Here is a 19,885-nt window from a genome sequence, read left to right as displayed (position 1 = left end):
GAAAAGATTGTGTTGTTATTGAGCGTTTGTTTGCAGTTTTAAGTATCAACATGGCTGGGAGAAAAGACAGGTTCTTGCTGGTGGTGTTGTGTGGAAATGTTGTTATGTTGCTGGCAGGAGTTGCGTTGGTGCCTGAAACTGGTACAGGTAAGAGATAGAGGTTTGAAGAACGGAAGGAAAGTCTGAGTACTGTAATGTGGTCGGAATTTCTCATACTCAAGCCGCAAACTCTTGCTTGGGTAGTCTTCAGGTGGCCACTCCCCCTCAAAGATGTCTACCATGTCATAAAAGTACCATGCACTTTTAATTAAAACCTTCAGTGCCATAGGATAGATTTTAGCATTGTCTCAATCACACAAACATCGAATAACGATATGCATGAACCTACTTATAAAGCTTGGTATGTCATAGCTTCTGTGTATCTTTCTAGACTTCATATTGAACCCTTACTGAATTCTTAAAAAAAATTAAAAAAACCAAAACAACATTTTGATGATATTTGGGGTGGAGTAACCTTCACAATTAAAGCTCTTCTGGGAACATTAAGTATAGACTTTGTATAGATTACCTTAAGTTTAATACAGTGCTAGTTTTATATACTGATATCAATTGTGATTGAAGCTAATAGTTGGACATTATAACTTTTAGGATTTACATTGGTAGATTCCTTACCACATATTCTAATCAAAACATGCCATGTGATATGTATTGTTACCAGAATGAAAGAAAAAGATCAAGATGAAAAGTCCAGACATATCTTGCCACTTTTGTTATTAGTACAGGTGGGTTTTAGAAATCAAATGTAGACCAAAAGGTTTGAATGACAAAGTTTAACATTTTCAATGTCATTCCCCAGCCAATAGGACAGACATGTACTCTTGGATACAGTGGGTGTGGGAACTACTCCTGAACATGTCATCAGCAGTGGTACTGGCCATGGTGGTGAACCTGTTACTGCTGCTCAGGCTTGTCTACACCAGGAGGAAGAGCAGGGAACAGGTACAGGAAATCTTGGATATTCTGCAGTATTTCAAAGTAAAATGATGAATAAGAATTCCAAAAGTCAAGGTTTTCATATTCACTTCTCCACTATTAACTCTCATACTTGCAAACAGGGCATGGTATTTTCCCTGTGTTGTTACATGTATTACTGTTTCCACTGTGAACTGTGAAGATACTGTGAACTCTATGTTTTCATATAAATGAAGCTACAGTACCACACAACCCTCTGAATGTATAAATGTTGATATTTAGTGTATTAAATCCAACCAATATCTATGTGCATGTGCAGATATGCATGCTACTGGTTGTTGTTAAAACATCAACCTAAACCTGAGTATGATGAATCTCTTTTGCCTTCTTTTTATTTCAGACCATCTATGTTAATAAGGATGTGGCTTGCTACAAGACCCCATCTCAAGACAGCCCAACTCCACATTTTAGGATTTTCTATGGCACTCAGACTGGGACAGCCAAGGTATCATCTCTGTGGAATGGTTGTCAATGTCTTAGGCTCTATCATTTATGCAAGAAAGCTTAGAATTTTTCATACCATCAAACCACTACATACTAGAGTGTCCTTTTCTCAGAATTCCTAGATGCAGATTGTCTTTGCCAAGTGTTAAAAGCACTCTCTGTCCATGTTAAGCTACGTTATATTCTTGTGATATCAATATTTTAGTAGTTTATCAATATTATATCCACCTTTTTGCAGCATTTTGCAGAGTTGCTCCATACAGCAGCCCAGGACAGAGGACTGATGTCTGGGGTCACAGACCTTGCAAAGGTGACAGACCCAGAGGACACATTCATAGAGGAGGTTTGTGCCTTACACATTGTTTGTTTTAGTTGTAAGGCAGGTTTTACTATGGACTGTCAATGGCAATGCTTTATGCTAATGGTTGTATGAGCAAAGAGGATTGTAAAAAGACTTAGAAGTGTTTTCCTTGAAAGCTTCAGTTATATTTTTTAAATCTCTTACATTACAGATGGAGGTAGGGTCTGTCTGTGTCTTCATACTGTCCACATACACAGATGGCCAGCCACCTGAGGGTGCAACATGGGTGTGTCGGTGGCTGGAGGAATCTTCCACAGACTTCAGGGTGTCCAAGACACTTCTAGGGAAACTCAAGTATGCTGTATTTGGGCTTGGGAGCTCCGAGTATGGAGACAACTTCAACATGGTAAGGAATAACGAACTAGAAGTCCCTGGTTCCATTCTTACAATTTTACCTTTATTGCCTTGGTTTCTTATTCAGACTGTAGCAAGTTTCTGAAGCAAATTCACAAAAGTCATATGCCTACAATAAAGCTAATTTTACATTTATTGTGTGAATTTTTTTGGGGGATTGCAACGCAGGTCTTTACATGCATGTTGTCGTATCTTAGGCCAGCAGGAAGTTAGACGAGTGGCTGCAGACCCTGGGGGCCCTGGGGGTGCTCCCCAGGGGGGAGGGGGACCAAAATGTGGCCGGCAGCAGACACGGCAGTCTGGAGCAGGACTTCACAGTGTGGAGCGATGAGCTGCTGGGAGCTGTCATGTCCTGTCAATCACAACTGGGAGGTGGGTGTCTTCTGATGTGTATCTAATAGGTCTCATGGGTCTTAACAAGTTTGTTTTCATGGTATTTTGTTTGTTTTCATTATCATTTCTGTGTATGATAACAGATAAGCACAATGTGCTTGCATTTCCAGGCTGTTGTAAAGAAGAAAGTACAGAATCCTGTCAGTGCCAAGGAAGTGGCAATAAACAGGGTGAAAACAAGGAGGTGAGTTTAAGTATTACCTGTATGGACCTACATTTAGCTAATCAAATTCCTAGCTTTATATGTACCATTGCTACACAATAATTGGAAATAGCCATCACAAGTTATATGTACATGTACATGGGCATGAATGCATCACTGAAACCAAAGGATGTCAAATTTTACTGGGTACTCATTTGATATACAAAGTTTGAATTACATACTTTTATATGCTACAAGAGAGATACACGGCTAGACAAACGGCTAGACAGGTGGTTTAGATGAGTCCCAAGTTGTCCGAATTGTTTCTGCCAGGTTCAGTACGAGAGCTCCAGTGATGAAGGTGGTAGCCAGAGTGATGATGATGGTGCACTGGTGGATGTGGAGGACCTAGGAGCTGTCATGAATAAGATGAAACAAGCCAAGGTAGGGACATCCTTTAGATACATGTGTATGTAGCTTTGTATGGAGAGTCAGTTGCCTTAGTGTTTTTGCATTGTTATTGTCTTATTACCATTTCTGCAGATTCCTTTTGCTATAAGACATGGAAGAAAAAACGGTGTGTAGAGATGTAAAAGTAAGATTTGCAAAGATCAAGAAGACATCTAGACTATCATTGCAGAGCCAATCTCCTATGATTTATGTATGTATTCCTTAAGATACTTGTACTGACCTGTATGGCTTATGTATACATCTCATCATTAGAAGCAGAGACAAGTAGAAGAGGAAGCAGCTGATGGAGGAAGGAGGAAGATAACGGTCAAGAAGAAGGGAGGAGAGCCAAAGGAGATGATCACTCCTGCTCTTAAGAAGGCTCTAGAAAAACAAGGTGGGTTGTGATGTTGATTACATTGAAACTGTTCACTTAGGCACAGAAAACACAGACTTTCAGAGTAGAGAAAGTTCAATATGTGTACCAGTATATGGATCTTAAATGGCATACAGTATAAAGTAACAATTGTTGCTTCAAATGATATACTTAGGTGTGCTCTTGAGAGAGAGTAGCTGAAAAATTGTCTTCATATCTTCAAGAAAAATCATGTTACTTGTCTTTTTACCTGCAGGTTACAGGTTGATTGGCAGCCACTCAGGAGTGAAGCTGTGCCGCTGGACCAAGTCCATGCTGCGGGGGAGGGGGGGCTGCTACAAACACACCTTCTACGGCATCGAGAGCCACAGGTGTATGGAGACAACCCCCAGCCTGGCGTGCGCCAACAAGTGTGTCTTTTGCTGGAGGTGAAAATTAAGACTGTCATTCATAAAAGTTTGCATATTCCAGAATGTATTTTAGGAAAAGAAGATCTAGAGGAACAACTCAGTTGAATCCTGGCTTTATATGTATCTTGTAGCAAATTATGTTTTGCAAGAAGAGTTTTGTGCAACTATCAGTTTGCTTGTAGATATCAAAAGTTTCGCAACATACTACAGTACCTTTATGCCATGTATGATGTTTGCAGGTCTATTACATGTACAATGTATTTCTTTTTACATATTCACTTGATCAGGCACCACACAAACCCTGTTGGCACTGAGTGGAGGTGGAAAATGGACGATCCCCAGGCCATCCTAGATGGAGCCATGAAGAACCATTATAACCTCATCAAACAGTTCAAAGGTAAGTGACAGGTGACATACATCTAGTAGGGGGCACAAATCCATGCAAGTGATGCTGGATTCCAGGATGAGAGACCAGCATTTAATTTGATGGGAATCTAGTCTATGTACATGTATTTACATAGCCCGAGTGTCATCATCCTAGTTGGTTCCAGGTCTTTACACTACACTAGTATTCACACTGTATGACACGTTTATTTCATATACAGGAGTGCCCGGTGTGAAACCAGAGCGGATGGCGGAGGCCATGGATGTGCAACACTGTGCCCTGTCCCTGGTGGGTGAACCCATCATGTACCCACAGATCAACACGTTTGTCCAACTGCTGCATAGCCACAGGATCTCATCATTCCTGGTCACCAACGCACAGTTTCCTGAAGCCATCAGGTAACATTTACTACAGATGAATACACATCATACATTGTTTAAATACATATTAAAAATACTTGTTGGAGCAAGGAGGTTTTATATAAAACCTCCTTGGTTGGAGATACCACTTGTTATAAGATGAAGGTAGAATATAATTTTAAACCAAATTAAGTTTGTAGGCATTGAGAGCAGGACATTTTTCATTGTGTGCAGAATGTAGCAAATGTAGTAAAGTGTATGTTGTACTTCTTTTTGTTTACAATGACAACTACATTTGACATGTTGGTTTTACATGTACCAGAAACATGGACCCAGTCACCCAGCTGTATGTGAGTGTAGATGCCAGCACTAAGGACAGTCTGAAGAAGATAGACAGGCCTCTCTTCAGAGACTTCTGGCCCCGATTCTTGGACAGTCTGAAAGCACTGTCTGAAAAGGTATGTGAAATGTGTTGTTTACATAATATGCAGTTCTATGATACTGTGTATGTCAGTTTGTGTCTATGTGTCACGCAGTGTGTACATATATGTCGCTGTATTTTACACAGCGATTGTACACACCTGACCCTAATACCTTCATAGAGCATTAAATATGATAACGTCATGCAGACCATTGACAAGCAGTGGCAATCCTTCTAAAATGTTGTTGCCTTGCAGGGCCAGAGGACTGTGTACAGGCTGACTCTGGTGAAGGCTTGGAATGTGGATGAGATTGAGAACTATGCCCAGCTGGTTGAGATTGGCAAGCCAGACTTTATTGAAGTGAAGGTAAGTGTTAAAAGTGAACTGGGTAGAACTGTCATGAGACAGAAAGTGAAAAATAAGCTCATATCAAGAACCTTTTCTTGGGATGGCTGACCTACATTAGATTTTGTTGGGAACTTTGAAGCTGGATAACTCAGGAGAGGATGAAGGCAATGTCAGAATTTTTATTTTGTGGATAACTTATCTTTTGGTTGTTTCAAAGGGAGTCACCTATTGTGGAGAGTCGAAGGCCAGTAGTCTGTCCATGGCAAACATCCCCTGGCATGAAGAGGTCGTCCACTTTGTACAGCAGCTTGCAGATCAGCTGCCCGCATACGAGATCGCCGCTGAGCACGAACACTCCAACTGTGTGCTGCTGGCCAATACGAAGGTGATGCGCTTCTGTTCAAAACTGCTAGGGGTCCTACTTTCAGTGCTTAATCGCATACCAAAAGGCAACAGTTTCCATACAGTTTACTTGGAAGCGGAAATTGTACCATTCGAATCAAAATAGAATAACAGATGATTTAAAAAATGTTTGCCACCGTTCATACACAATGTTTTAGAAATATTTCTTGTCTTCCTTGCCTACAGTTTAAGAAGGGCAGTGAGTGGTGGACGTGGATCGACTACCAAAAGTTCCACCAGCTTATAGCAGACTACACCAACAGTGAGGGGGACAGGATGTTCAGTGCTGAGGACTACATGGCTAAAACACCCAGCTGGGCTGTGTTTGGGAGCAGGGAACAAGGGTTTGATCCCCAGGAAACCAGATGGTACAGGAAGAACAGAAAGGACATTTCTGGGTGTTAGGGTATGGCTTTAGCATCAAAATGTCATAGTCTGCATTGTTAAGTACAATCTTGCCAGCTATCAAGGCTTAAAAACATGCTTGGCAGGATAAAGGTGTATAATAATGGAAGAAACTTATTAATAAGTGAAGAAATTGAGGTACAATGTACCAGCTTTTCAGTTTCAAGCTATTATATGTAGCTATTATAATACTACATGGTGAAGCTTTGTTCAAGGTCTCTAAGGTAGTAAAAAGATATATGGAACACTGGTAAAAGTTCATGTAAATAGAAATGGAGGCACCTTTTGATATATGAAGTCTGTTAGACTATGCTTATCCTTTACACAATATTATTATTTCATGTAGGCAGGGAATGGGCGATATTATTCCTAAACGTTATGTTTGAGCAGCTAGATTTTGCACACATTTCTGTATTTGGTGATAGTAGATATCTATTTTATTTTTTCATTTCATGACCCGAGATGCAGTATGGTAAGAAATACCATCAAGTTCTGGAAAGAATGTGTATGCAGATACATGCACATGTAACTGTGTTGTACTGGCAAGCTACAGTAAAAAAAAAAATGCTTTATATTTGTACAAGAGCAAAAAGAGGAATATGGTAATGGTATGCTATGCTTTTTGTTTACATATTCATAAAATACATTTTTAATTAAATGTACTAGTTAAATAAATGCAAGACAAGTCATGATTAAGTTGTAAGGTGGACAGGTTTTCTCTGAAGGAATGTTATGCAAACTTTATTAAACTTACAAGTTTTAAGAAGAAATGTTCCATATGTTATAGTTTTCAGTATCAATCACAATCAATAGTGTAAGTCACAATAAACACAGTTGTACTTTACACATTCTGCACTTCATTTTGTCAATGTTCAAAATATCTGTTAAGTGAAAAATAAACTATTTCAAAAGTATTACATACAAAAATTCCTCATTTCATAGTGACATTGACTTTGAAATATAATACTGCTCAGAAATGTTGCATTTGCAACTTTCAACACAGAAGAAAAGGTGACAACCAATTTGTTGTTCAACAGAAAACCAATATTCGGGCCCCCAATGTTACATTGTCCATGTGAAGTTTCTAGTGATGTCTGTACCATGATTACTATGTGCCATTTTTTCCTTCAGTCCATGGCTCTTCCTTTACAATGGTACTGTTGAAAATGGATGTCCTCATTCTGGATTTTTCCTCTGCAAGAAAAAATAAGAATGTCAGCCCACAACTACATGTGCATACTTTTCATCAGTACCAAGGACAGGGCCAAGATGTTGATAGCAGAAAAAAGTTACTTTAACGATATATCAAAATGTTGTAAATGATTGATATACAATAGAAACTGACTGCAATTGACCTGTACAGTCAATGGCAACACTGATGCAAAATACTCATGATTCATGAAAATGATTTCACCTTCACTTGTGCACCTCAGTAGTAGGGTGGGGAGGACTTGTCTGTTGTGTTCTACCAGCCACTTCTGGCAGGCCTTTATACTCCCTGTGGAAAATTGTACAGATGAATATCTATGGTGACAAAATGGAGAACTAACATATATTATATTTCATACTGTTTAAAGATGATTATAATAATATCCCAGAACATTCCAGGAGGAATGATACCATATAGCGAAATTTATCAAAAACTGAAACTTTGATACCTATAGTATCATTATAGCATCTACATGTACCATTATGTGACATGGCAATAGAAAATGAGTGGAAATAGAGAGATGTGGAAATACCACATGTACCTAGTACATGTTTCCAAGTGTCTTAGAAATGACAAAATATATTAAAACTTATAGGTTGAAATGAGAAGAATAACCACAAAAAGGCTCCCGGTACCTCCTACATGTAGCGTTCTCAGGAAACATGGCAGCTGGCCTCCCTTGCCATCAGGCAGGTGTTTGATGAAGGGAATGGCAGACGTCAGCAGCTTTAGATTCTCCCTCCGACACCGTACCATCACCATCCGCGTGTACGCATTGATGTACTTCACTAGGAGTGGAAACAATAGTACAGGAAATATTATTTCACACATGTACGTACTTTATAATCTTGCTGGCAGGATGCCATGGCCAGGAAGGACTCGAACAAAAAGTTGTAAGAGTTGCCATTCCAACATCTGAATACAGTATTCGAATTTTTGACAGCAGCACACTCGAAATGCACTCTTAAGTCCATGTGATAAAAGTAGAAGCCTGTGTGATAACCCAAGTTATCCCCCGGTCTGGAACATGCGTATCAAATGTTTTCGCGGCCCTGATATGACAGAAAACTACATTTGACTCACCTGTCATTCCTGGGGTGATGATTCCTATACCATATCCACCATGCAGCTGTTCTATCATGTCCCGTACTGCAGCGTACACAACACGCTGGGTAATGTTGTACATCAACAGGTCACTGCCAAATACAAGCTCAGCCAACACATACCTGCAGATTTAAAGACGAGTGTATTACTTAGTCATAACCTTTTTGTTTCATTTGGTAAGCTTGCATATAATTATAGCGGAAACCAGTTGGTAAAAGCTATCAAAATAATTTGAGTCATATAATTTTACTTGAGCCAACTTGGCTCAGCTAAAAATTGATATCTTTCAGTGAATTATTCAGCTAGGTCTAATACAGTATCTACATTGTTATTGTGTCTGCAGCATATACATGATTATCAAAATATACCACATGTATATCATAGGAGAACTCCTACCTATCTGAAGACTCTGCTCTACCAACAAACAATTGCTTGGTACCCCCCTCCCCCAAAGCATGGATTCACACCGTATCTTTGTTTACCCCTGAAGGAATACCTGTTTACCTGTGTTTAAAGCGAACCATCTTCAAATGCTACGTCAAAACAAATGTGTTCTAGCACTTCAAAGGCCGGCTTCACTCCCGGATATAATAATTTACTGAAATGTTTATATTCCAAAAATAACGTGGAACATCCAGACACAAACACGCGAGATACTTGTTCAGGGTCAGAGGTTACAAGAATCACCAACTTCATCAAGGGTAACTGTTACAAAAAAGAGTTTATTGTATGTCGCTACTTATCGATAATTGTTGCAAAATATATTTACTTAATAAAAATATTTATTGATTTGCATTTATGATAACTTTATAGGAATTGAAGTACAATGAAAACGTGAAATAAATATAGTATTCGAAGCCTTCTCCCCGTGCTAAAGTAGAATAGTCTAGAATGGAGATGGAGGGGAAGCGTGCCCCAGGTCACTCGGTCTGTGTACACATTTTGTATTAAACTTGTGCAGACGTGCGTGTACACAGTTCATGGTAAATTTCTGTACGTTTAGGTAGATGACAGTCTCAGCTGAACGCAAATGTTTTTAAATTTTCCGTGGAGGCTACTGTTGTCACGTAAAACAAGACCTTCTTGCTAATTTGATGCTGATATTTTTATCGATTATCTGAGTTCGAATAAGAAGATAGAATATCATTCTTATTTTCTTGATAATGTTTCTCCTACCTGTGATATTTGGTAACATGCAAACATGTAACATGTAGTGTTATGTAGTATAAGATATGTTTTCACAATGTTGCTTTAAATTGAATGACAATAATTGTCAAAATCAACTGTTGTTTCAGTTAAAACCCATGGCGCATTGGAACAGGGTTGACCGATATGCCCAGCTGATGATGAGTAGGGTGTGACATCACACAAATACTTTTGAAACAAGGAAGATACGCACAACACCAGGGAAGATGCCTCGTTCAAGATCACCCATCTCGTCAAGTCCCAGGCACGAGCGACATTGGCCAAGGATAGATAGGCGAGATAGGTCACGTGACAGGGAAAGATCCCACGCAGACTCAACAAGATACAGGTCTCAAAATTCACTTGGGTCTCAGAGAGCTGAAAATGACTTGAGAGAAAGAAAACGATCAAGGACAACCTCAAGGGACAGTCAGAAAAGTAGAAGCATGTCTAACTCTAAGTCATCTTCAGTATCTAATAAAGACTTAGAAAGAAATAGGCGACTAAGCAGGTATTCTTCAAGAAGCAGCTGTAGCTCTGAGTCCAGTGACTCAAGCTTGGAGAGAAGAAAGAGGAGGAAATCAAAGAGGAGGAGGAAAAGAAGGAACAGCAGCTCCTCATCTAGTTCTTCCTCATCATTTGATGATTCAAGAGGTCACAGCAAGAGGAAAGTGAAAAAGAAAACCGAAGACGATGAGAGCTCGAGCAGTGAAAGTTCTTCAGACAGTTCTCAGGAGAGGAAGAAAGCAAAAAAGAAACAGAGGAAGGAAAGAAAGAAGAAGAAAAAGGCTGAGAAGAAAAGAAAGAAAAAAGAGAAGAAGCAAAGAAAAATAGAAAAGAGGAGGTTATCAGAAATGGTACAAAGTGGAGTGGTGCAGGGGCCTTCATTGATGCCAGCTGCAAGTGCTAATGAAACTAAGGGTTCGTCCATTTGATCATCAAAAGTCTAGAATAGAATACTTTCTTGGCAACTCTCATAGATAGTAGCTGTCTTGCTTATTCAGTGTTTTACTTTTAATCTAGGGATGACAAGCCACTCTCAAAACTGTCTTAAGTTGTTATTGTTGTTATAAAGTGCCATGAGACAAGGTTGAACTCATTGTAAGATTAAAGGCTGACACTTGCAGCAAGGTCTACAGTGAGTTTTCAGTTTCCCAGTGAAATATGATATCTACATGTATGCGACATACTTTTTTCAAGTACATGTAGTTCTATGATCATACACGTTTCGATAGAAAATTACTGCGTTAAATTTACACCATGATGTACAATTTAAAGATAAGCTGCTGTACATTCCCTTGTTTACTCCAGATGATGGTGCTAAGGCTCGCTCCATGCGCCCCATGACAAAGGAGGAGTGGGAGAAACAACAGAGTGTGGTTAGGAGAGTGTTCGACCCCGATACTGGAAGAAATAGGTACAATTAATGCATTTACAAAGAAAGAATGACCCACCACAATAACTCTCCAGTGCTACTTGTGTTATGGATTTGAATATGAAATAGAAATAGAAGATTTTATGATTGATTGATATTTTGTTTGTCTAATCATTATATCTGTAAATTTAGCATCCCTTAATCTATTCTTTTATTTTCATTTTCATTCTCAGACTGGTAAAAGGAGATGGGGAGATTATTGAAGAGATTGTGAGCAAGGAGAGACACAAGCAGATTAACCAGGTGAGTGCCAGGTCATGACGTGACGTGACCTTTATTAAGATTCATTGAATATACATAAGTCTTTGTTACTACCCAAGGGAGTGAAGTATTATTTTTGTCTGTCCATCTGTTTTGCTGTGATGTCCAATTTCCACATGCAGCATTGCCACACATCTTCATTGCTGCATCTTTTGTCTTATGGACTGGAAGGGTCGCAAAGCAATGTGGATAATGGATTGAAGTCTTACATCTCTCATGATTGCCATGTTCATACAGTGTATTTAGTGGTTGTGAGATACAAAGTTTGGATTGTTGTCAGATAAGCTTTTGCTGTTATGACTGCTTGAAAAAATATGCCCACCAAGGAAATATATTTCTAATCAGCATGTTACTGTGACATTTCATACCAGGCTTTAATTACAGGACTAATTAATAGGATGACTAAGGATTGTATGCTCATCATGTTCTTTGTGAATTGACTTCTCTATTATTTTTCTGTCTCCCCTCAGCAAGCAACGCAAGGAGACGGACTCAGCTTCATGCGGGGTCTGGGCCTCAATAAATAAGTGCATGAAAATTTGATGTGTTATGAGATATGATATAGTGGTCAGTAAAAATGCACTAGTATTTGCTTTCACTAGTTTGATATACACAGTGAAAGGTAGATATGAACATGGTAAAATACATGAGAGCTTCACATTGAAAGCCAGAGGAGGATTTTATTATGAGGACTTGAGATAGTGCATGAAATTTGCTGTTTTCACCAAATGAAATTAGAAGAACAACAATAGTGTTGTTGGTAAAACCTATGCATTAATTGTGGTGTCTTAATAAACAACAAGCAGCATGTAAATGAATTCACAGTTTGCAAAGAATGCTCAAGAGCATTTTGTATGAAGTCTTTGAAAATGACATTGTGTTGGTTTCATACTTAGTCTAGTAGTTTATAAAGATTTTTTGCTGGTGTTGCAAACTTTTCTCTGTCTTGTTTGTTAATTGCATGGAAGTGGGAAAGTGTTTGCAGCTTAAGTTATTGTGCTTGAGTTCCTCATAAAATCTGACAAAATTTAATGTCAGGGAAAGGAAAGGCTAAAAGATCCAATGCATTGGACCAAGCAAGAACATTACTTTGATGTCTGATTTGAAACATGCAGGCAAAAACGAACATATTCTGTTTCCTGGTGACATACGTTTCATAAGTGTCCTTATACAATGTACCTTTTGTGACAGGACTTCTGGAAAAGTACCTCCACACTAAATAGAGAATGATACACATGTTACATTTATACCTTTCCCAGAACCTCAGCAGCATTCTCTTTGCATTAACCACCCGCATCTTCCAAAAGTGATGATTCCTAAACTGTTTAGTCATCCTTGACTGCACTTATAATGGAGGTTAAAAATTCCTAGACTGCAAGAAGCATAATTTGGTTTTGACAAAAGTCAAGTGCCCATGTCTTAAGTTTTGGCTAATCAAATGGCACCCTAACATATGAAGTAATTTCTTGAGTTTGCCAACCATACATATTGTTGATACACATATTTTCGTTGCTTTGCAGTTATGCGCTTTTGGGTTTGTACTGTGGCACAGTATGAAAAGTTACGAAACACGGAAAAGACCGATTACGTAGGTACTATTTTTAGCCAATCAGGCATGAGCATGACGTCACGTACGACCCTTTATAACCCTTGGGAGCCGCCATCTTGGATTTATCAAAGCATAGTGCACTCGTGCGTGCGTCGAGTGGTGTCGGTGTTTTGTGGACAATTTCGACGTTACTACTCTCATTTTCCAACCAAAATGCCTCGCCGTGGTGGTGGTGGTTTCAGGGCCCGTACTAGCTCACCCCCTCCTGCCCCTGCTCGAGCACCCCCCAGGTAAGCTAGATAAAGATGCGTTACTTGCGTAATGTAGATATGATGAAGGTCAGTTTTTCCAGAAGCATCGTTGCGTCGTCCTAATCGGGTCAGATGGCTTTCCGCTAGGGCACCGGGGCTATACACTCTCTTTTGTCGAGATGTTCCCTAAGGGTTTACATATGCTCTTAGTTGATGTAAATGTCGAGAAACGTCAAATCTGAAGAAGGGAAAGGTTTATGAAACGTGGTGAACTTTGAAGACGACGAAATCTTAACACCATGGGGAGGGGGATCCTTTTGTTGCGATGATCATGTTACACACAAGTCACAGCTTACGTAAACTAGGACAACAAGAAACGCCTAAAATTTGCACACATAACGTTAGATATGATGTTTTCGAAAGTGGAAAAATATTTTTTAAACTTATCTAATGTTTTTTTCACATTCTTTCAATAAAACACATCCTGCTTCTAGATATGTGACTATGAGTATGATGATAAGTGATATGTGACACATACATATACACATGGTACTTATATAATTTCTTATTACTGCCACACAGGAGCAGCGTGCCGGCCCACCCTCCCCCTTCCCAGCCCATGATGCAGCAGCCTGCGTCCCAGGGCCCTGGTCTGATGGGGCAGATGGCTGCCACTGCTGGAGGCGTAGCCATCGGGTCCGCTGTCGTAAGTATTGATCCTCAACCAACTCAACATGATTTCAGTCACTGACGGATGACAGATCTTCACCGTTTAAAATCTATCCAGTTGTTTGAGTTGCTCTCCAAGCAGAGGTTGTTGAGGAAAATTGTGACCTTCTTAATTATAAAATTATAGTTGATATGCCCCATTTTTGTCTGTTCTTCCCAATGGTTTTTCCAATCACCTCTGCTTGGAGGGCAGTTTGAATTATTGTTATCTTGTGTATCTTTTTACCTAGATGCCTAACATTCATTGACTTATCTATATTATTTCTTCTTATAACTGGGGATTCTTAGTGTCTTGTCGTCTGGTTTTGTTTGTACAACTTCATTGAAATGAATAAAAAAGATACATTAGCTTTCCTTTGCCCAAAGAAATCATTATGATCATTCCTGTTTGCCAGGGGCATGTGATTGGCCATGGTTTGACTGGAGCCTTCAGTGGCGGCGGCTCCTCCGCCCAGCCTGATGTCACCTACCAGGAACAGCAGCCAGCACAACAACAACAACAGCCTATGCAACAGCCCAATCAACAACAACAGGGGCCCTGCGGATGGGAGATCCAACAGTTCCTGCAGTGTGCACAGTCCCAGGGTGACATCTCGCTCTGTGAGGGTTTTAACGAGGCAATCCGGCAGTGTAAGGTGGCAAATGGTATGTTATAGATCCTGCTGATAGTTCTGATAGTTCTGTTCCTTTTTACAACCAGCTGCTTAAAACCACTGTTTCTTTCATGCTTTTTTCATCTATTGGATCATAGCCTGTTTCTGCAATGTCAAAATAGCTGATGTAAGCATTTAAATGCAATTGATAATGATCTCTATCTTGACTATTTTGTTTTCATGTTTCTGTCCTCAGGCTTACAGTGACAATGCACATGGAAGACCATGGTGTGCTGCTATTGGGTGATGGTTTCAAGCTACAAAATGATTTCCTTCGTCATCCGGATATTTTAAGCAACATAGACCTCAGAATACCGGAGTTTTATTTGATTGAAAAAGCCATGGATTGGGAAGTAAAAACTATGTGAAATGGGCAAAAGAGGATGCACACGAGTGTATAGAGTTGTAGCAACAGCAACGCTAAAAATAGTCTACCATGTTTGTATTTTGTAGTTTGACATAATGAGAAACTTGAGAAAGAGCAAAACATGATAGAATAGCTAAGTTTCAAGTACCATATTGTATGTATTGAAGATGAATTTTTGAATATCTGAACAATCCACTCAGCTGTATCAGATATACGTGTACATGTACCAGTATTCTCTTGACTTATCCAGCTTTTTGTGCTATTAACACAATTGCCTTTCTTGGAATGTTATTTGTACAGATAACACTTTACAGTTTGAGAATTTTGAACTCTGATATTCTGTATAGTAGTCATGACAGAAAATAGGAATATCAGTGGTCTTTTTTGCTCCCTCAGTTCTGGTTGAAACAATGTGTGTACAATAAACCAGACTTTGTGAAGGCTGTTGCTGTTGTTTAATAAATGATTCTAATACATCACAAATCATGTTGGTCATTGATGTCCAGTACCTAGATCTACTAGTATATAAGTCTTCTCTATAAATGGTTACTGTAAAACATGTTAATTCAGACAGGAAGTTAAGTTGACTTTTACTTTATTTGAAGTGAAGTTATGCTGGATGAAATAGATAATGCAGGGGCATGTTATTTTCAGATTCGAGACACTGTGCAACACAACTGCAAACATTTTTTACAACACAATTAACAAAGCATTCATGTGCATGTTATAAGCTTAAACTCACATACTGTGTGAGGTTGCACTCTTATCACAAGCATCACATGTGCTTGTCGACATTGGTCTTGCCTTAAAATGAAATAGAGGCCTGCAGTTTTGGGAACCAGATTTGCTATACATTTTTTCAAGACCAAGTGTCTGGAACAGATACTTGTGTCAGTTGTTGTGTTACTCTTCATGTGCGCCTGTACTGTGAGTTTCTATGATGAAGTGACCTTGCAACTCCTGAGTAAAACCACACATTCATGCACATTTAGCACCTTGTAACCCTAACTGGTTTCGGGAAGTGTGTAATTGAATAAATTTGATTGGATTGGTCTTGCCCTTCATGTTCACATTAGTAATTGCACTACCCACCCTGGAGTCGTATATCAAAGAATCATGGGTTGCTCATCTGTGGATAGAGCAGATCTAGAGCATTCTTATGCCTCGTTTCGCCCATGATTGTCTGTTTCTGGGTACTATTAAATCTCCTGATCACTGGACTTCTCTGACAGTCAGTCATGTCAGTCAGTCGGAGCAAGGGGTCGGAGGATCCCGGCTGTCAGAAAACGCTAGAATCTTTCGCCCCAACATCTGCTTGGAGATTAGCAGGGTACGAGAGTTTGAGCGCCTGGGCACGAGAGCAGCGTGACGTCACGCAGCACACGTGATCCAATATGGAGGAAGGTGGAGGGAGGTAGAATGTTGTCGTCGGCAACATCGCCAGGTGTACCACCTGTTTTAGTCACATTTTAGCCCGACTTCGCCTCCAAACATCCACAATGGGAGGAAGAGAATCCAAGCCGTCGTTTATCTCGTACGAAGAGGCCATCAAAAGAGGTAAGATCTCCCATACATGTCACCGTGTTCGAAAAAAAGATATCTTCTGCACTGCTGCGACGCAAATGATTTTCAGAGATGAAGGGGAAGTGATATAATTTTGATGGCACATTCCGATTGCTACGTTTATAATTGCGTGTTTTGTATCTACAGTAACTAACGATGAGTTAGAGCGCCTAAAGGCGGCCTTTAAAAGGTCGTCCAACCTGAACGCCCTGATGACCAAGCCGGTGTTTATGCGGGAAGTGCTGGGGGACTCCGTGCCAGGGAAGCTGGCCGAGGTAAGGCTGAGCTTAACCGTGAAATCGCACCAGACATTAAAGACCGTGAACGTGGATAGGTCTCGTGGTGGCCTTTTGGATACCGCTTAACGCGTTAGAACATTGCTATAGACCATGCTAGCTGTTCATAGGGTTCTAGAGTTGTTTACTACACCTAGTAGTGTATCAATCTGTAGGCAATTTCATCCCCTCCCCTCTTTAACACCTGCAGTAAAGGACAGGTAGACATGTAGGTGTGGCGTTACTATGGACAGAAGCCCAAGCAGAATTAATGTTGTGTTCCTGGTTAAAGTCTGTAAAATGATAGAGTCGATAGGTAGTACTTTAAACATTCTTTTTGAATTTTACATTATATCACTCTTATTTATTAATTGTTACCTTGTTTGGCATGTGTAGCCAGAGTTCATAATGTCCTTGCTAGATGTAAGTGTAGCGTATGCCAGTCTTCCTGAATTAAGTGTTAAGCCCACTTAAGGATATAATTGACTCCCCCATGCCAACTCCCTTGTAGGTGTGGCATAACAGAGGGTACTGACAAGCTTGAAGGGCAGTACATGGCAGGCATGCAAACTGATAGGCTGTACGGTAGATGTATAGTACGACTGAATTGATCAAAGAGCTATGTTCATGTACAGTTCATGCATTTTACGATGGCCATCTGATTTTATAGTTATTAAAGAATTATGAGAAAAATACAACCTCTTCGGCTCAACATCTTAAGAGAATGATAGACGGTGTTGTAAAACTGATGAGGGGAGGATTTAAATGCCTTTAAGTGACTGGTATGTCTGCTTTCATGTATGGAAAGATAGGGTTTGTTGTTATGATAAAATATGAAGAAAAAGGTAAGATTTGAAGCCTTAAATGAGAAAAGTCTATTTTGAAATGGCCCAGAGAAAAAGGAGGATTCTAATCCACATGAAGATGCTATGCTGTCCATATAATTTTTACATTGATTTAATTGGTATTCATAACCATCTGCCTCATGTCATTGTCAATTTCTACATTTCTTGGAATTTTTTTATGTCGGTTATCAGTTTAAACCAAATTAGACCGGAGAAACAAGAGCCAATCAGCATGAGGACTTCGTGCGGTTGTTATGGCAACCTGTACGGGTTATGACTGTCTGATTAGATTTTCTTGTCATCTGCCTTGGCTGGAAGCCTGAGTAATTACCTCACAGTATGCATGCAAATTGAACTGCCTTCTTTCAGGGCTCGAAATACATATACATGTATTTAAAAAAAAAAGCAGATATGAATTTAGAAACTTGAATATTTGCTGGTGATAAAAGTCCAAGGTTAACGGACTATCATTCAGTCAATTTACGATGAGAGCATGATGACGTTTCAAGTTAACTTTCAAATATTGGAACCAAACATAGCTGAACTTAGCTGTCACTCTTAGTAAGTTGTGCCTTGAAGTATTTTTATTTCCCAGCAATCCGTGTGTATGCCATTATTACTAGACATTGTATTTCTAATTGAGGCAAGAAAAAATTTATTTGCAGCAAGGTAACCTGAACTTCATCAAGTTGTTGTTTTAGAGCATATTTTTCTGGTTTCAAACTTTCATGCGGTGATCTTTTGTCATAGACAAGTTTTAATTACGATTACCAAATGTCAGGTGACAGGCACTCTGCAATATTGCACAATCTAATGTGTGGAAGAAAGCATTTTGAGCCTTGTTATGCCTGCTATAGCAATACGTGCTTGGGAATAAATTGTTCAGCACATACGTGTTGTCAGGAAGACAAGATGGACATCTAGCAACACCACAATTAGAACTAATTCTTGTCACTTTTGTCCAAGCCTGTTTCTTTGATATACTCATGATTTGGACATACTTTTTCTTCATATAGGTGACTCTTTAGTATAGTTTATTACAGTAAACAGTACTACGAAAATACTACTACTACTAATATCCTAGACATGAGATAACAACCCACTTCCCCTATGGCCTTAAAAAGGTGACAGGACTACCTTTGTCTTTACCTTTTTTGTTAGTAAACAAGATTACCATGTGTGTTATTTACTGTAAATGTTGTTTTACATTAAAGGTCAAAAAATGAATAATGAATAATGAGGTGTCAACATTATATGCTTGACAAATCATTTTACTATTTCAACAGATATAACCTATATAAGCAACTTATTCGACAAAATATATTAGATGATCTTAAGAGTCTTAAGACCATGGTGCCATTGAGATTTAGCTGTCTTGTCTGGTTATTAAATATAACATTGGTTCTAAATTGATCATGCTGTCTAGATGACAACTTGACCGTGAATTTCATGTCTGGAAGAACCAGAGTATTATTGGTCAGTTAGCATGCTATCCACAAAAGTTATAATAGATTCTACTTTGCTTAATTATAAGCTACAATCTCTTAAATCTGATAAGTAGTATTGTCCATAGAAAGGTTCATATTTGCATTTTAAGCCAAGTTGTGTTTTTCTCTGTTAGACTGATATTTGAATTACATTTGTGTAGCAAAAACTGGTCGTCAAAATACAAATATATGTTTTACACAAAGAAGTGCTGGTAATGACTACAGATCGTAGTGGCTGTTACCTGTAAAATTCATGGTGTTTGGGATCAGACCGCGATCAATGACGATTTAGAAGCCGCCATGCCCACTGCTCATGATCAGTATATTGCACACAAACATAGGGGTAGTGGTTAAGGAGATTTGGGTCAATACTTCGTCATTTAGTACATGTACCTGTGCCGTCGCATGAAACTGACGTCAGTCCCTGTTCACCCTGAGATCCTGATTAGATTTATAATGCATTGTTCTAAGCCGGCGTAACACTGCTTGCAAGTTAATGAGGTTATTATGATAACAGGGTTGCTTGTACAGTATAGGCTGATGATATAGGTCATTCAACTTTTTTTTATTAATGAGTCTTGTTGATTTAAATTTCTTGCTGGCGTGTAATATTCTGAAACACCGATATGATCTGACATGTCCTTGGTTGTATGTTTCAAATTTGAATTGTTATTCTATAGCAGTTAAT

At 39.2% G+C, this 19,885-nt stretch overlaps 5 protein-coding genes across 10 annotated transcripts in view; 4 read left to right on the top strand and 1 right to left on the bottom strand.

Annotated features, from left to right (window-relative positions):
* The first annotated feature begins 18 nt into the window (after positions 1 to 18).
* LOC136443931 (S-adenosyl-L-methionine-dependent tRNA 4-demethylwyosine synthase TYW1-like) lies at positions 19 to 7,127 on the top strand. The gene is made up of 16 exons (XM_066441310.1): positions 19 to 147; positions 857 to 999; positions 1,373 to 1,477; positions 1,715 to 1,819; positions 1,989 to 2,183; positions 2,389 to 2,563; positions 2,695 to 2,768; positions 3,060 to 3,170; positions 3,450 to 3,573; positions 3,809 to 3,980; positions 4,250 to 4,359; positions 4,568 to 4,745; positions 5,029 to 5,164; positions 5,384 to 5,494; positions 5,694 to 5,861; positions 6,065 to 7,127. Exons 1-16 carry the CDS (start codon positions 51 to 53, stop codon positions 6,281 to 6,283), a joined length of 2,223 nt encoding a protein of 740 aa, XP_066297407.1. The 5' UTR covers positions 19 to 50; the 3' UTR covers positions 6,284 to 7,127.
* On the bottom strand, positions 6,976 to 9,265 carry LOC136443947 (ribonuclease P/MRP protein subunit POP5-like). The gene is made up of 5 exons (XM_066441332.1): positions 9,102 to 9,265; positions 8,577 to 8,719; positions 8,129 to 8,281; positions 7,698 to 7,781; positions 6,976 to 7,477 (listed from the first exon to the last, which is right to left on the bottom strand). The coding sequence occupies exons 1-5, from the start codon at positions 9,119 to 9,121 to the stop codon at positions 7,392 to 7,394; spliced, it is 486 nt and encodes a 161-aa protein (XP_066297429.1). The 5' UTR covers positions 9,122 to 9,265; the 3' UTR covers positions 6,976 to 7,391.
* Positions 9,266 to 9,480: 215 nt separating this feature from the next.
* LOC136443903 (ADP-ribosylation factor-like protein 6-interacting protein 4) lies at positions 9,481 to 12,412 on the top strand. Of its 2 annotated transcripts, none has more exons than XM_066441280.1 (5): positions 9,481 to 9,524; positions 9,893 to 10,703; positions 11,094 to 11,199; positions 11,391 to 11,460; positions 11,949 to 12,412. In XM_066441280.1, the coding sequence occupies exons 2-5, from the start codon at positions 10,010 to 10,012 to the stop codon at positions 12,003 to 12,005; spliced, it is 927 nt and encodes a 308-aa protein (XP_066297377.1). In that variant the 5' UTR covers positions 9,481 to 9,524; positions 9,893 to 10,009; the 3' UTR covers positions 12,006 to 12,412. The 2 variants fall into 2 exon arrangements, with proteins under 2 accessions (XP_066297377.1, XP_066297386.1); XM_066441289.1 differs by having other exon boundaries at positions 9,496 to 9,580.
* Positions 12,413 to 13,123: 711 nt separating this feature from the next.
* LOC136443920 (coiled-coil-helix-coiled-coil-helix domain-containing protein 2-like) lies at positions 13,124 to 15,510 on the top strand. The gene is made up of 4 exons (XM_066441299.1): positions 13,124 to 13,317; positions 13,861 to 13,984; positions 14,403 to 14,652; positions 14,857 to 15,510. The coding sequence occupies exons 1-4, from the start codon at positions 13,241 to 13,243 to the stop codon at positions 14,865 to 14,867; spliced, it is 462 nt and encodes a 153-aa protein (XP_066297396.1). The 5' UTR covers positions 13,124 to 13,240; the 3' UTR covers positions 14,868 to 15,510.
* An 881-nt stretch (positions 15,511 to 16,391) lies between these two features.
* Positions 16,392 to 19,885, top strand: part of LOC136443855 (ubiquitin carboxyl-terminal hydrolase 32-like) — a 33,109-nt gene continuing 29,615 nt past the window's right edge. For all 5 annotated transcript variants that reach the window (XM_066441236.1, XM_066441258.1, XM_066441243.1 and 2 more), the window contains exons 1-2: positions 16,392 to 16,584; positions 16,738 to 16,865. In XM_066441236.1, coding sequence (XP_066297333.1) covers positions 16,527 to 16,584; positions 16,738 to 16,865 — 186 coding nt within the window. In that variant the 5' untranslated portion in view covers positions 16,392 to 16,526. The remainder of the gene's footprint in view (positions 16,585 to 16,737; positions 16,866 to 19,885) is intronic.

The sequence above is a fragment of the Branchiostoma lanceolatum genome, chromosome 1, assembly GCF_035083965.1.
Source record: "Branchiostoma lanceolatum isolate klBraLanc5 chromosome 1, klBraLanc5.hap2, whole genome shotgun sequence".
NCBI classification, from domain to species: domain Eukaryota; kingdom Metazoa; phylum Chordata; class Leptocardii; order Amphioxiformes; family Branchiostomatidae; genus Branchiostoma; species Branchiostoma lanceolatum.
Note: the sequence above shows the minus strand (reverse complement) of the source record. Positions and strands in the feature narration are given on the sequence as shown.